The sequence below is a fragment of the Equus caballus genome, unplaced genomic scaffold (genome assembly GCF_041296265.1).
Source record: "Equus caballus isolate H_3958 breed thoroughbred unplaced genomic scaffold, TB-T2T haplotype1-0000035, whole genome shotgun sequence".
Classification (NCBI taxonomy): Eukaryota; Metazoa; Chordata; class Mammalia; order Perissodactyla; family Equidae; genus Equus; species Equus caballus.
Genome location: NW_027221806.1, coordinates 485,289 through 502,363, shown reverse-complemented (window position 1 = coordinate 502,363; position 17,075 = coordinate 485,289). Strand labels below are relative to the sequence as shown.

At 49.8% G+C, this 17,075-nt stretch overlaps 1 protein-coding gene across 2 annotated transcripts in view; it reads left to right on the top strand.

Moving 5' to 3' along the window:
- Positions 1-10,192: 10,192 nt before the first annotated feature.
- LOC138922031 (odorant-binding protein 2b-like) overlaps positions 10,193-17,075 on the top strand; it is a 71,669-nt gene continuing 64,786 nt past the window's right edge. The window contains exon 1 of one of the 2 annotated variants that reach the window (XM_070258816.1): positions 10,193-10,521. In XM_070258816.1, the coding sequence (XP_070114917.1) occupies positions 10,506-10,521 (16 nt within the window). In that variant the 5' untranslated portion in view covers positions 10,193-10,505. The remainder of the gene's footprint in view (positions 10,522-17,075) is intronic. The other variant, XM_070258817.1, reaches the window with a different exon arrangement.

Below are 17,075 nucleotides of genomic sequence, written 5' to 3'. Positions count from 1 at the left end.
GCCACCCCCAGAAGATCGGATGGGAATCCCTGCTCCCCAGCCGTGTCTCTCATCGACCCACCCGGCCCCGGAACCGGAGGGTCTGGGCACCTTCTCTTAGACGCCGTGACCGACGTCGTGCCCACGGGCACACCTTGGCTGCTGCCACCCGCCAAGAGTGCTGCCGGGCTGCTCCAAGGCCTGTCCAAGCCCTAGAGGCTCCCCAAGCCGCAGAGGAGACGACGGCGCTTTCAGGAAAGCCGGTCCCCGCTGCGGGTTCCTTAGCACGGAGTGGCCTTGTGCTAAAGGTTTCTCTGCGGCTTTACTCGAGCTTTCAAAGAAATAGCTAGGGTTCACGCTTTCAAAAGGGGGTCGCTGCAGGTAGTCACCCAGCTTAAAGCGGACGGACGGATGTCACTTCTCTGGAGAGCAGGCTTGGCACGGGTGGGATCGCAGGCTGTGGGCCAAGGACGCTTCCGATTCTGTTTGTCACGCTGTCACCGTCACCGAGGAGCTGGGGGGCGTGGGGTGGGGGGTGGGGGTTGGGTCTGGGAGGTGGGGGGGTTGCGGGCGGGTGGGGGGTGGGGGGGTGGGAAGAGTGGGGGGGTGGGAAGGGCGGGGGTGGGGGGAGGGGGGCGTTTATTGAGCTTTCCCTCGGGGAGCGGGAACCTAACTTGCCTTAGTGCTGCAGAATCAGAAAGCGCGCGAGGGCGCCCACTCCCGGGACAGTAGGAAGAAAGGGGAAGGGCACCAACGTGCAAGGGGCAGGCATCCAAACTTCAGGAGGAAAGCTTGGTTTCCCCCGGCTCAGCTTGGTCCTCCTCCTCTTTCCACTGCCTGGGAAACCGCCCTCGGGTGCTCTCCGGCCTCTGGGACAGACAGGAAAGAAAACTCCTAAGCACGGGAGGATCTTATTCCCTGACTCGCTTTTGGTTGCAAAGCCAGTCACCTGACCTCAGAGATCTTTGCAAGGGTTTACGAACTGCATCTTGTTGTTTTCCAAAGCAGGGGTCTGTGGTCTGTGGTCCGGATGGACACCGACTGACTGAACCGGCGCCTCGCGATGGGCATGGAAGCCGCTTCCGCCCCCAAGCCCATCAGAGGGCCGTGGTCAACGCCCTCCCCCCGCCCCGTTTCCTCAACAGCCCCTCCAAATCTCCATCGCCTGCCTCAAGCGGGATCGTCCTCATACCGTTCGGGACCCGAAGAGATCAGAGGCCAGCTAGTCAAGAACTCTCCGTTTCCCGCACCCCCCCCACCCCCGTTTGAACGTCCCTCTATTTCTCTCCACCCACCCCTCCCCTTTCCCTTTGGGGTTTTCCAGGAAGAGGGATTCAGCTTGGCAGTTCCAGGGTCCCGGCTCCACGTGGGATGCCCTGGGAACCATCTGCTCAGCCTCCCCCTAAGATCTCGTTGCCTCAGTTTGCCAGCTGCTTTCTCTTCGGCCCGTCTCTTTCCTTAAGCCGCTGAGCACACCCAAGTGTCTCCCGGCATCCACACCTCTCCTTTCTGCTCCTCCACCACCGCCTTCTCTCTCTACCTTTCACGGCTAAGCTGCTGCCAAAAGACCTCGACTCCTCTCCTCTTCAGCCATCCAGTCATCGGCTCGTCTCTCACCGGCTCCTCGAAAGACTCCCCAAATCTCGTCGCCGTCCCGTCCTAGCAAGAGGCCAGGGCACGCCCTTCGGTTCCTTCGTCTTCCTAAACTCTCTGTGGTGTCTGAGGAATGCTGCCCACGTCTTCAGTCTCTGCAAGTTCTCTCCACCCTCTTTCTCTGGGGGATGGCCCCCTCCCCAGGTGCCCTTCCTAACCTCAGACCCCTCTGTCTCACTTTCCTCTGCGGCTTCTCCTCCCGACCACTTCTCAAAGGGTTCTGTTCTCGAAGGCACGGTCTTCAGGGAACAGGAACCCCTCGGGTCTCAGAGCAAGCTCATGCGCTCTCCTACGATTCGACTCGCCCCCCGGATGCCCAGGGCTTCTGAGTGCGTACGACTGACGTCACCCTGCCCCTGACTCCACGCTGCTTTCTCTAACTGTCTGCTGGACGCACCTCTCAGGATGTCCAAAGGCTTCTCAAAACCGACACGTCCAAAAGGGAGCCCGGTATCCTCCAACAAAACCCTCCCCCTCCTCTTACCTTCCTTTCATCCCCTCAGAAAACCTCTGCCCATCTCATCACCCGAGAGCAGAGCGAGAGGCCTCAGGGCCACGCTTGAGCTCTCTGTCTCACCCACTTCACAGCCTACCGACTCCCAAAGGGAGCCGAGCGCCTTCCCGTGTTTGCCTTCCCTGCTGCTCTGCCGCATGCCTTCCTGTCTCTTGCAGGCAACCAGCCCAGTAGACTCCTTACTGATCTTGCCGGCTGGCCTCCTGGCACACCGCCCCCCCCCCCCCCCCGCTTGAATCCATCCTCCACACTGTTGGGAGGGTGACCCAAGAGGAAAACCCTGCCGTTGCTGACACCACGGTGCCCGGCCCCCACAGGGCTGGACGTGGGCAAGAAAGTAACCAAAGTTTCTGAGGTTGTTTTGCAGAACAACAGGAAGACGGCAGATCAGAGAGCAGCTTGAATGGCAGCCCCCCCCCCCGCCCCCCCGGCCCCCGCCTGAGCGGACATCCGTGCAGAGGCTTGGAGCCCACTTCCCGCGTCACGGACAGAGATCCTCGGCGTGCAACACGTCGAACCCCACTGACTTCGCACTTGTGACCCACGAAGAAATACCAGTGACAGTCGCACCTGAGCAGAGGACTCTTCAAGCTTCACCCCCAGCGCTCTCCTGGTCCCACCCCTACCCCGAACCCCAGATAAACGCCCCAACGTTTTGTTTTCCCTTTGAGGAGGCGGGTTTGAGTTTTACTCCCACCTCCTTGTCTGGCCGCCTCTTGATCATAAACCTCTTTCCTTGCTGCAACCCTGACGTCTCACTGATTGGCTTGGCTGCGAAATCGGGTACCCGGACCTGAGTTTGTGTGTGGTCCCATCGCTTCCCTGCTTGAAAGGAATCCAGGGTTCTCCACTGCCTGCAGGCCAAACTGGAGCAGAATCTCCAAGGCCTCGCCCCTGCAGCCTTCCTCCCTGCTCCTCACCCACACGCGGGCCACCCTCCCGCCATGCGCGACTCTCTGCAGACCCCAAACAGGTTCTGACTCAAAGGACTTCAAGCTCATCGAGCCTAATCGTAGCAGGGTAACTCCTTCAATCCAGTGCACACCGAAAGTCTTTAATTTTCCTCTGCCTGACCTAGATGGCGAGGGATGGATTCCTATGCACCTTAGGTTGATGGGGATTTCTGAACACTAAACACGTGAGTTCAATGGCAATTTCTTATTTATTTACACAGGCAGCCTATGCGAGGACACTCTACACCATGTGTAGCCACATAGGAAAGTGCGCTTGGGGAGAGAGTAAATACGCAAGTGGGTGGGGGACAGTCTTTGTAGTATCAGGAGAGGTGCGCTGTCCCCTGGTTTCCACAGGAACGTGGGACTGGCTCATTTGAATAATTTCACAGGTGAGCAGGGAACTTGAGACCACTACTTGGGGAGCACCCATGCCTGCTCCCTGTGATGAAGGGGTTGTTTGGCGAGGGGATCTTGTCTCTGGGAGCTGTGGAGGAGGGAAACTTGCAGGTAGGCCATTTGAGGCCCTCTTCGTTTACCAGGTTTCAAAGCAACACTTCATATTGAATCTTCATCTCAGGCCTCATAGTACAGTTGTCTCTCTGATGCCTTGACATCGTCTTACACCCTGGTGATATCTGAGACATTTAGGGAGGAAGAGAAATGCTTCCCTGGGAAACAATGTTGGCACTAGACCAGGAGGGAGAGGGGGTCATCGACAACCTTGAGTGTATGAACTTTCATTGATATTCACTCGCTTGATCCCAAGAGAATTCCCAAGCAGCCAAAGGTTCTGTGGGAGAGGTGACATCCTGCAGCTCCATCATATTTGGCAATGGAGGGAGGACAGGGGAGGGCACCCCATCTGGCAGGTCGCACATGCCACAGGGCCCAGGTTTGGATCCATCCTATTGCAAGGAAGCCTTGGTAACCTTCTCGCACTTGGTTTTGTTTTGTTTTGTTTTGTTTTTGAGGAACATTAGCCCTGAGCTAACTGCCGCCAATCTTCCTCTTTTTGCTGAGGAAGGTTGGCCCTGAGCTTACATCCGTGCCCATCTTCCTCCACTTTATATGTGGGACCCCTACCACAGCATGGCGTGCCAAGCAGGGCCATGTCCGCACCGTGGATCCGAACTGGCGAACCCCGGGCTGCTGAAGCAGAACGTGTGCACTTAACTGCTGTGCCACCGGGCCAGCCGCATCTTCCCGCACTTGTTGGATGCTACTTCCAGGACTAAAGTGATAATAGGCAGCTGGGGATGGAGGCTCAGCGTCTGGGAGAGATTCTGTTTCCAGAAGAGGCCAGTGTGTGGCCAGTAATTGCTGCTCTAATACGGCAGAATGCAGGGCCAAGGAGGCGGGCTTCTTGCATCAGGAACCCACAGACAACTTATGCATGTGCTGGGTTTTCCAGAGACTCCAGGAAGCATGAGAGGAGGTTGCCGAAGCCTCTTCCCCACAAGAGTCTCTGAGGGCTCTAGTGGGAGGGCCTGTTGATTTTAATTTGGACAGCTCCTAGAGTCCTTTGTTGGAGGGGGTCCCCACTGAAGCTGGGCTCATTTATAAGTCACAGCATAAATGGCCTTAAGTAAAATTTGTAGACAAGGACTATATTGCCTCCAGAAGCAAAAAGGGATCACATGATATTGGATTGTACGTCCTTCACAAGTGTGTCAAACAAATGTCCTCGAAGGAGGAGGTCATAAAAGTCATGTCATGCCTGTACTCCTGGAGAAAGGGGGATCCGGTGCCTGCAAAGACTGCCTGTGAGAGCAGAACAGCTTAGTCCCTGTGGGTAACAAGGCAAAAACATGTCCCCTCAGAGGTGATGGCAAACTGTGGCTCGGAGGATGTTGAAACAGGCTCTGAACAGAGCATATTAACCCAATCTATAACAGCAAAATGTTCAGCCACGTGTAAATGTAGTTGGGCCCAGGAGGTTTAAGTGGACCAGGGTTTATTTCCTTCAGGTACAGTCAGACTCAAAGACACAGAAATAACTGTCACGAAGGAAGAAGCTTTCTCTCCTCACAGATTCCGAGCAAAAGAAGGCAGGGTACACCATGGAGGGCCACACAGGGCAGCACCAGGGTCGGTCAGGAGACAGACGGAGCGAGGGGAAAACGTGGGCGAGAGCCTTTCGAGTGGATTCCACGGGAAGGAAGGAGTGAGGCAGGGTGAGCAGGTGTTGGCTTGGCTGGTTTGAATCATTTCAGTGGGCTCAGGGCACAGCAGTGTCCCTGGTTGTCTGGTCCCCGTCCCTGGGGTGACGAGGGCAAGGGAAGAGTGGCCCAGAGTGGAAGAGCCTCGGAGAGGAGGGGGTTGAGGGTGTTGACTCTAGATGATTACGTACGAAAGGATTGCTCAGAGGAGTCATTTACTGTCTGTAGCAACTAGTTAACCCTGGCAGGGCAGTTCCTCCAAGGTTGCCGAGGCCTCGGATGTCAAAGCCTTAAATACAGAAACTAGAAAACATGCTCATTTCACTAGGTGTAACCATAATTTCAGCTCTTGTGTAAAGTCCATGATGGTTTCCAAACTAGGGCATGTTAGCAGATGTTAAAGTTAGTTCAGAAACTATGTTGTGGAGGCACAAAGGCCAGTTAGAACCCTTTATCTTTTTGCCATATAAATTACTCTAGTAAATTTTCAATTTCTAATTGGGCCAAATTGTGAACCTTTCTGGAATTAGTTCTTTTGTGTGATTGCTTCCTCCGCACGTATCCAGGTTTCTCTCCTTTATTTATCTTTTGATTGGTCTGATGGTCACAGGATGCACTTGGGGCTGGGGGAGTGTCTTTCTGCTCTGCTCTTGTTTATCAGTTTTCCCTCCAGAGAGGCTCAGGTCGGGAGCATCAGGGTTGGGGTCTCTCTCACAGCAATGGTTGTATTTAAGTCAGGTTTGAATTAACACCTTCACTGTGCCACAGGGATGCTGTGCATTGTTTTCCTCATAACCCTGAGGATCAGAGTTTTGTGCCACCCCGGCTTAGGTGACAGGGTGCATTGGAGGAGCCCAGGGCCCCCAGCATGCAGACGTTGAGGGGTGGAAGCCATCTTCTGCTGCAGCCCTACCTTCTCCCCGCTGGGCACTGCTTCCCTCCCCCCACCTTCTCTCTGTACTTATTCCCTCGGGATATTTTTGCCTGGAGAGTCACAGCGTTTGTGTTTCTCCATCGGATGACATGTGGGCAGACCCTCAGGGTGGTTATGTGGAAAGGAACCAGGTGTCGGGCCTCAAAGACAAGTGTTCTTTCCCTCCAGGAATGCCAGTCAATCTCCCCAGTGTTGAAGTCCACATCCAGGAGGTCATTTTGTCTATGGCCGAGGTGGGGGCCTCGAGCCCCTTGATGACCAGATTAGTCCTTTGGCATGCTGGTCAGGAACAACGCTAAGCACAGCCCAAGTGTGCTGGTTCAGAGTTTCACATTGGGAGAGAAGTAGAACACCACACGCTCCCCCATAGACACTTGTTCTTTTTGATCTGTGCCTGGGCCATGGGCTCCCATGCTCGTGGACCTCGAAACCCTTATGGGTCTGGAGAGCCCCTGACAGCAGCATGATGAGCAGCAGCACAGGAGATGGGCGAGCTCACTGCCTTTGCCTGAACAGCCCTGACTCTGGAGGGAGCCAGGGAGTCATTCTGAAATCTTCCTGGGGTCATGGCCTTCTCCTTTCCTCAAGCCAAACAAGGGGTCATCCCCAGGACTGTGCTGGGGGGACACTTTCCCAAACAGTGTCTCTGTGACCGCCCCAAGCAGCCACTGATGGTCATCAGACTAGACACAGTGACTAAGGAGCATCAGCCTGAGATTCAGGAAATGGAACTCAAGCATCCACCAGTTAGGAGGTTGTGTTGTCGCTGCCCTCGGGTAGGAGGCTGGGAGACCACCTGCCAGACACAGGCCACACCTGATGGCACCTCACTCTGGGATAGAGTCAACTAAGAATAGGTCTTGCTTTCTGGGGAAGAATGAGACACTGGGTTGGGGAAGAGATGGCAGCATCCACTTGAGAGAACAGAACATGAGCTAAAGCCCAAGCTGGCCGGCAATGGGCCCTCACTCCCAAGATAGTAACTGCTGCCAACGACCCCGATAGTTAGCAAAGGAGTAGTTAGTGAGCACTGCCCAGGTGTCCTCAGGTGAGGTTGGGCCATCCTCCTTGTGATGCCAACTGTTTTAGTCACTTCACTCCATTGGTGAGAGGGAGATTTCCACCCTAGACTCATGGGGCTGGCTAAACACAGTACACTCGACAGTGGACAGGTGGAATGGACAGCAGTTTATTAGTTTATCATATATTCTCACAGCCCCAGGAGGAGGACAGCACACACCATGCAGGGCCACACGGGGACTGCACTTGGGAACAGATGGAACAAGCAGAGGTTTGGGTAGGAACAGGACTGTGTGGTAACAAGAGGGTGAAGTGAGCCCTGGTTCCCACAGGAGGGTGTGGTGGGCTTGTTGGAATGATTCTGTGATAGGGAACTGAAGCCTGAGGTCAGGAACAAGCAGGCACTGTGTCTGCTCCCTGTGATGAGAAGGGGTGTTTGGCCAGGGGCCCTTATCTGCGGGAGAAGAGGGGACAGAGGAGTGGGGAATTGCAGTTAGGCCATTTGAAGTCCCCTTGATTTATCAGATGTCAAGACAGGTCATAATATTGAATCTTAATTTCATGCTTTATGTCACAAGAAGTTATTAAAAATAATTCTTGGCTCTGGCCCGGTGGTAGTTGGTTAAGTTGGTGCACTCCACTTCGGTGGCTCAGAATTCACCAGTTTGGATCCCAGACACAGACCTATGCATCGCTTATCAAGCCATGCTGTGGCAGGTGCTCCACATACAAAGTAGAAGAAGATGGTCACAGATGTTAGCTCAGGTCCAATCTTCCTCAAAAAATAAAATTAAATTAATAAGTAATTCTTCCTAGAAGTGATAACACAGTTCAGCAATATGCTAGGATAGAAAATAAACATGTAAAAGTCAGTTGTATTTCTATGTACTAGCAATGAACATGTGCATAGGATACCAAAATTAAAAGTACACTTGGGATCACTAATAAAAATAAAAGACTTAGGTGTAAATTCAACAAAACATGTCCAGGACTTGTATGGCGAACTCTACACAACACTGATAATAGCAGTGAAACAGCTAAATAAGTGGAGAAAAATACCATGTTCCTGAATTGGAAGACGAAATATAGTAAAGATGTCAATACTCCGTAACTGTTATACAGATTTAATGCAATCAAAATCCAGTAAATTGGTTTTGTAGCTAGAGACAAAGTAATTCCAAAATCTGTACGGAAAGAGAAAGGAATTAAAATAGCTTAAACAACTCTGACAAGGAAGAAGTGGGAGTAATCGAGCTACTCAGTTTCATAACTTATTACACAGGTACCGTAAGCAAGACTGTGTAATATTTGCAGAGGGATTGACACATAGATCAATGGAACTGAACAAAGAACCCAGATATAGTCCCAACAAATATGCCCCACTGATTTTTGACAAAGGAGCAACAGCAGTTCAATGGAAGAAAGTTGGTCTTCCAAGAGACTAGAGCTACTTAAGGCTTGGGAGCAAATCACAGGTCAAAACTTAGGCAAATGGAAACACAGGGAAGGAAGAAAATGGTTGACTGAGGTACTACCAGGTGGTGATGGAAAGGGAGGGATAGTTGGCGCCTAGCTCAGGAGTAAAGTTGCAACTACCCAATGAGAGCTTATTTCATCTTTCTGAATTTAGCTGCTTCTGATTGACCATTTCCACAGACGCTGGTGATTTTCCCGTCAGCTACCACACTCCAAACTCAGGTCACCACTAATTGTGTATACGGTGCCCCAGACTCCGTTAGCCTGCCCATTAGCATCGTTCTCAGGCTATATGAGATGGCAAGATGGCTCTCAGTAGCTTGAAAGGTACATCCTCCCAGGTTCAAGTCTGGCCAAAAAGAGAGCTCTTCCAGACTTAGTAACTCCTGGTTTGGTTCAACTCCTTGGATTCGTTCAGATTGGACTCACCTGGTCACCGCCCTCCCTTGCCCCAACACACACATACATGCAATCCTAAAGTATCACTGGGGTGTTCTGGGTATCATTGCCAGGCCGCGGTAAGGTTCTGCCCCCCGTGCCAAGCATGGAGCCTCATGTGATACAAGTGGACTGAAAGGAGAGTTTAGTTCTTCAGAATAAACTCTAGCTGTTGTTCGAGCAGAAAGCAATCCTGGACAGCCAAGGCAGCAAATGTCCACTTGAGCCTCATGGGGAGAAAGGCCATGGTTCATGCCCAGCTTTCTCTCCCAATATTAGTGTTCACAGGGATCGAAACTCCAGTTTCTCTTTTCTTGACTTTGTCAGAGGAGACAGATTAGCCGGCAGCCACCTTCTCTGGCTGGGACATTGTTCATGGCTCCCCCAGTACAGTCGCAAACTTGGAGGCATCATGCAGCTTGAGATGGTTAAGCTCACCATTTCCAGACTCTACTGCTATGTCCTAAAGTTTCAGCCCCTTGATCAGGAGCTTAAATGGAATGAGCTGGCCCTGCCTGAGGGAAGCCTTTGGGGTGGCCTCACAATGAAAAACTGACCAGAGTCCTCTGAATCACCAGTTTTTCTGAATCAGAGGCTCAGCAAAGAACACAAGAATTCTTTGCTCATCGATCAACAGAGGTGTATTGGTGCGGCTGCCTCCACCTTCTTCCAGTCCCCCTCAGCCTCCTCATCTAGACGGATGGGATACACACCTTCTACTGTGTATTGTTGACACTTCATACCCACTCACACGTGTGGACTGTGTATGCTGCTGACCCCGACGACTATGCTTGTTGAGTGGCTTGCAATACCCTCTAGGCTGAGGATGAGTCAAAGAAAGTGGTGTATTTCATCTGCTAACCTCTCCCCTTGGCTAAACTGCCCCACCTCAGCCTCGCCCAAGGTCATTTCTACTTTGCGAATCAGTGACACCCATTGGTTCCTCAACTGAATGAACGGGAAGCAAGCTTTTAATATCTGATCTCACCCCGAGGGAGACAGGAGTCCTGGGTTTCTGTTGTTGTGGCTGGTTGGTTGGGAGGTGTCCACGTCCGCCGCCGGAGGGGGGGCGGGGCAAAGGCCAGGGAGCGTCTGGGCGGCGGGCGTGCGCGCGCGCGAAGAGCGCGCGGCTGCTGGGCCGCCAGGCGGGGAGGCGTTGGCGAGCCGCGCCTGGCCAGAGCCGAGCCCCGCGGAGTCCGGCCGCGCTCTGCGGCTCTCTCCCGGGCCGGGCTCGTCCGTGGACGCCGCTCCGTGTCCCCGCTGGGCACAGCAGCCCGGGCCCTCCACAGCCATGGCCGCTAGCCTGAGGAGGCCCTCCTTCAGCTCCCGCTCTTCCTGCTCGCCGGACACGGACGACCAGGGCGCCTGCGAAGACGATGCCATCTGGGAGAGGTACCTGGGGGCGTGGGCCTGGGGGCTGGTGGGAGGCGAGCGTGTCCCTGAGGAATAGGCTTGTGCGCCGAGAGGTGCCCGTCAGGTCGCAGGACAGCTGTGCGGCGCGCGGAGCGAGGGGGTGGGGGGTCTCTTCGTGCGCGTCACTCGTTCATGGAACGTGAGGTGTGTGCCGGGCACCTGCCCAGGGGCCAGCCTGGAGGTGCGGTGCCCGGGAGTCGGGCGCTGAAGCGGCCCCCGTGGTCTTGGCTCCTTGGAAGGAAAGACGTGAAGTAGATAACGACACTGGTCTCGATGCGTTCTGAGGAGTGCAGGTCTCCCTGTTTTAGAGGCTACGTTCCGTTGGGGTTTTCATGAAGCCTGTTGTGCCCCTGAAGCTGAGGCCGGTTCAGGGGAAGTGGCCTGTCGAGGGCCACGTGATATTTGTGTGCAGAGCCAGTGCTTTCCAAAGCCCTTGACTGTGCGGAAGTCTACCTGTTAGGGGTGCAGTGGGGGCTGTCCAGGGAGCGTTGTGAGCACAGGTTATGTGTCCCACACTTGAAAGTCTGGCAAAGAAAGCGTGAGGCTCGAGGGTGCTCTGTTCGTTCCCTCCTTCCACAGAAAGTCCGGAGAGTTGACTTTGGGACAAGTCCTTCCTTTCCTCTGGTCGGTGCATGTTCAGTGGTCTGGACACTTGGTGAGCAAGACTGACAGGGTGTTTGACGTACTGGGCCTCACAGCCTAGTTGGAAAGGACAGACAGGCAGCAACTAATTACCTAGGAGATACGTGAAAGCAATTTTGTGTTGAGTGTTGAAAAATACAGCATTTACTGTTAGACTTTGTGACTTAGGCAGTGATGTTCAAGCTGAGAGCAGATGCCTAAAAGAAAAGGAGGACTTGTGTGGGAGAGCGTTGGGACAGGGCAAGGAAGGAGTATGGCCTGTCAGAGGAGCTGAAAGAATGCCCTGGAGCCTGGGGCCGCGTAGGGACCTTAGGGTGGGGAAAACAAAACTTTTCGATTAAAGCTGGCGCTTTCTATAGGTTTATGGAGACGAAGCATGGTGATTCGGAACATGGACTCTGGAGCCAGACTCTGTCAAATGGGTCCTAGCTCTGCCACCTATGGGCTGTGTGAACTTGGGCAAGTTACCGTACCATTCTGTGTGTCAGTTTCCTGATCTGTAAGATGGGGATGATTATAACACACCCTCCATAGGTGAGTGTAAAGATGAAAGGATATTTCCTATCAGTAAAGTACTTAGAGCAGTGTCTGGCCTTTAGTAGGTGTTAGTAGTGGTTGATTAAATAAATGGATAAATACGTACATAAGTATTAAAGGCTTGGAGGCTGTCCCTGGTGAAACGTGTGAACTGGAATGGATTACAGCCAACTTTGTTTCCTTTCCAGCTTGCACTTGCTACTGACTGCATCTGTGGCACTGTGGAATTAGAAATAATCTCTCTCAAATTGGCTGCTCTTGGTAAAAAAATCTACTGCTGTCAAAATTATCCCATGGAAATAAAAGCCTTTTCAGTAGCAGTTTACGGTTAGGCTTATTTAATACGTATTGTTTATATTGGTTTGTTTACTATTTGTTGGTAACTTCTTTTTGTTTGCAAAGCTGCTCCGTTAAGAAAAGCAGATTAGCTATAAAATAGTTCAGACACAAAGAAAAGTAGAGAGTCGTCTAAGCAGAGCACGCCTTTCCCTGACTCTCTGTCGAGAGCTTGTGTGATTCCAGCTGCTCTCTGCCTCAGACACGGTGCCCTCTGTGTGTGCAGTCATGTAAACAGTGCAGGGTCTGGAACCGTGGAGAATCTAAGGCAGTACAGTCATGCTTTGCCTAACAGTGGGCAGAAGTTCTGAGGAGTGTGTCACAGTCAGGCAATCTCGAGACTGTGCAAACACCACGGAGTTCCTAAACCTAGAGGGCAGAGCCTCCTACACACCTAGGCCACATGGGACTAATCTTATGGGACCCCCGTTGTGGACTGAAACGTCCCGATGTAGGGCATGACTGTACTGCCCAACTCCAAGGGGACGGAAGTGTACCCTGTGGGGCTTTTTAAAAGAACAGAGATGCTCAAGGCCTACTCTGGACCCACCGACTCAGAATCTACTGGGATCGTTCCCGGCTTTAAAGACCAGACATAGTCCTCATCTGGAGACATCTCATCAACGGTTTTTCACACTGGGTTTTCCCTCATCTGAAAAAACGTGCAAAGAGATTGTGAGGATCCATAATTAGTGTTTTAATACATTTTGCAGGACTCAGTGTTTTTCACGTTTCGTGATGCTGTGATCTGCATCTTCAGTGTAATGTGTTAAACCTTTAAATCTTGTCAAAAAGTCATGTCATGACATAGAGAATCCTTCTGTGAATTCCAGGCAGATTGCCATCTTTCTGCTTCCGCCTCCTCACCTTTAAAATGGGGAGAATAACGGTAACCTAGCTTTTGGATGTGAGGATTAAATGAGATAGTTGGTGCAAAGCAGTTAGCCCAGGATCTGGCACAAAGTGAAGCCTTCAATAAATTATGATTATAGTAGTTTTGATTTCCCTCCAGTCGGAATATAATTTAGTTGAAGTTAGTGGCTATGTCACAGCTGTTTCTCAGGCTGGTGTCTGCCGCCCTGAGCTAAGCCATACAAATCCCTAGAATAACTTTTCAAAAGCCTGTTAGTCTCTTGAGGCTCCTACACTTCTTTATTTTATTTTATTTTATTTTATTTTATTTTATTGCAGTAACAGTGGATTCTAACATCATATAGCTTTCAGATGTACGTTGTAATATATTTCGAATTCTGTGTAGATTACATCATGTTCACCACCCAAAAACTAATTATACTCCGTCACCTCACATGGGAGCCTCATCACCCCTTTTGCTCTCTCCCCTCCCCCCTTCCCCTATGGTAACCACCAATCCAATCTCCATGGCTCTGTGTGTGTTTGTCACTGTTTTTATCTTCTACTTATGAGTGAGATCACACGGTGTTTGACTTTCTCCCACTGATTTATTTCACTTCACATAATACCCTCAAGATCCATCCATGTTGTCACAAATGGCCAGATCTCATCATTTCTTATGGCTGAGTAGTATTCCATTGTGTATACATACCACATCTTCTTTATCCATTCTTCCCTTGATGGGCACCTAGGTTGCTTCCAAGTTTTGGCTGTTGTGAATAATGCTGCAGTGAACCTAGGGGTGCATGTGTCTTTCTGCATTGGTGTTTTCAAGTTCTTTGGATAAATACCCAGCAGTGGGTTGGCTGGATCATATATACGGTAGATGTATTCTTAGTTTTCTGAGGATACTCCCTACTGCTTTCCATAGTGGCTGCACCAGTCTGCACTCCCACCAGCAGTGTAGGAGAGTTCCCTTCTCTCCACATCCTCTCCAACACTTGTCTCCTGTCTTGTTAACTAGAGCCATTCTGACCAGAGTAAGGGGACCTCTCCTTGTAGTTCTGATTTGCACTTGTCTGATCGCTAATGATGTCGAGCACCTCTCCATATGCCTGTTGGCCATCCGGATATCTTCTTTGGAGAAGTCTCTGCTCAGATCTTTTGCCCGTTTTTTAAATTGGGTTGTTGATTTTTGTTGTTGTTGAGATGTATGAGTTCTTTCTGTCTTTTGGATATTAACTCCTTATCTGATATATGGTTTGCAAGTATCTTTTCCCAGTTGTTAGGTTGTGTTTTGGTTTTGTGGATGGTTTCCTTTGCCGTGCAGAAGATTTTTTTACTTTGATGTAGTCCCATTTGTTCATTTTGCATTTTGTTTCCATTGCCCAGTCAGACATGGTACTTGAAAATAGGCTGCTAAGACTGATGTCAAAGAGCATACTAATGGATAGATCCTAACTGGCTAAAGTTTTGGGGATTTCTGACTTATGGCCATTGTTTTGCAGAGAACTTTCAGAGGGAGAGTGATGCACAAAAGTGGAAGGAACAAAGCTTTTCTGTGATTCCTTTCTACAGGGGACACTTTTTTTTTTAAGATTGGCACCTGGGCTAACAACTGTTGCCAATCTTATTTACTTTTTCTTTTTCTGCTTTATCTCCCCAGCCCCCTACCCCGTACACAGTTGTATATGTTAGTTGCAGGTCCTTCTAGTTGTGGGATGTGGGATGCTGCCTCAACGTGGCCTGAGGAGTGGTGCCATGTCCGCGCCCAGGATCTGAACCCTGGGTCGCCGCAGCGGAGTGCGTGAAATTAACCACTGGGCCAGGGAGCCGGCCCCGAAAGGACACTTGTTGAACAGCAACCATCAGTCTGGCTTGAGGCCATTGAACATAATGGAAGTCAGATAGGCTGATAATTGCTCTTCATTTCTTCCTCACGTTGCTTCCTTTGATCTCAAATGGGACAATATTTTTCTTTTCCCGTTTAACTCACCTATGGCCCTTTTGATCCCATCCTGAGGGACAAAGACCAGTTTCCATCTCTCTACCAGACGGCCCCCAGAAACACAGCACTGGCCCTTGGTATGGTTTGGTTGAGGCTGCATTTTGACTAGATCTGGGTTGTGCTGGCTGTTTCAGAAGACAAGAAAGGGGTTCAGTTTCTATGGGACTTGAGAAAAGAGATGTACCAGAGTGGCATCTGTGTGGCCTTTGTTGAATTGATTTCTGTCACTGACAGGATATATTTCTCATTGGCCTGGTAATAGCATTTCAGGATTAGCGATTCATCAGCAAATGTGGTTGTCATTTATGGTGACTCTGACTCACTCATAGGACTGAGCTTTTCAAAGGGGAACCTTTTGGTGACAGGCAAGTCTGATCAATACATTGCAATGGGATTTTACGTTCCGTGAAAGTTCTTCCATGCTTGATACGTTCCATGGGACTCTCACTTTTTGACAACCACACAGCGAGATCCCTGGTTTGAAACAATTTCTCCAGAAAGTTACCCCTTCTAAACACCCAGAAGACTTCTACCTCACTAAATTACGGAACCTGCATTTTGATTGCTTGATTTCTGAAACTGAATGTAAAAATTTGGAGGACTGTCCTCTCAATGCCTCTTTTGAGTCTCGCCCTTTGCATAAGTTTGATATGGCCATGGCTGGCGGGAGTAACTGTGTATAAAATGCTGTCTGTGCTGTGGCCCAGACCCTTCATAAACTTCCTTTGCAGCCATCAGAAATGCAATCAATAGGGAATGGGGAGAGGCTGGTTGTTTACCCTCAGTAGGTAATGTTCCAAATCAAGCTGCTCCTTGTCTGATGGTCTATAAATTTTATATCTTGTCCAAATACATAGTCAAATGTACCTTTTTCAGGACGTCAGTATGAAATCAGGGTTTGGGGTTCTTTTTTCAGACGTATACCAGTTTCTTTACTAACTTCAGTGCTTAAGACAGAGTTCTAGTCTTAGAGTCTTTCAATTTCAACTTGTTTGTGTAGAAATAATTGTAAAGAAAAAGGTGACAATGGCAGAGATAGAATTTTGGAATTTATGGGCCAAAGGGAACTCTTTGAGTCACAAAGAGCCTCAGAGTCTTGCCAATATTGTCTTTCTTTTTTCATTATTGTAGGTTTGGACTTCTTCCATGATGGCCTTAAATGATAGTAGAGAGAACTCTAGTGCTCGAATTGCTTATGTCAGTTCTGGCATGCTAGTAGCTAACTTAAATTTTTTATCTTATGCATATATATATATGCATGATATAGAAATGGTATATTTATATATGTATATGTTTCACCTTATATCACAATTTCTTTAGGCAGTATTTTTATCCCCATTTTGCAAAAGAGTTAAGAGAAGTTTTGAGAGACTGCTAATGACAAATGAGAGAGGCTGAATTTGATTCTCTGGTCAATATTTTCTGAATGCTATGCATAGATATTTTTTGATTTTCATGTTCTCCAAGCATCTCCTCAAGGAGGTGACTGACAGGGGAAGTGCCTATGTAGGGTCTGATTCTATAGTGGATAACTTACCATGTTTATCTCATAAAAATATATGTATCACATATGTAAATCACATACATACTATATGATATTTAAATATCAGTTTAAATTTTTGTTTTAGGTTATCAAGTTACTTCCATATGGGTTGCCTCTTTTGAATCTTATAATACAAGTGAGTACTTTTAAGTTTGAAGTTAAAAAGAAGAGGGATGTTTCCAATGTCACACAGCTATCAGATCTTTTGTGTCCAAATCCAAAATTCCTTCTGCAGCTCAACTACAGCTTTTCCATCTCCACTCCTTTCGGAAGACCACACAGTTTGACTGCAATGGTAGGGACCAGGTACATCTAGATCAGCAAGAATCTCTGTGAAAGAGTATGATATTCTCAACTTTTCGAACTTTGCTGGTGGACTTGGGCTTCAGGTGAAAGTAGGACAATTTGTCCCACAGGCACCACCTTGTCAAGACTTTTCCATCTACGAAGAGTTCATTGATTGGGTCACTGGGTTTAAAGAGGTTGGTTGGAGAGTTTCATTGCTGGATATTTATGACCCATATGTATTTAGAACAGAGCCCAGCGTGGGGATTTTGATGTCCTCCTTCAGCTCAATAGGACAAGCACAGTCACCTCTTCCAACTCAAGTTATTG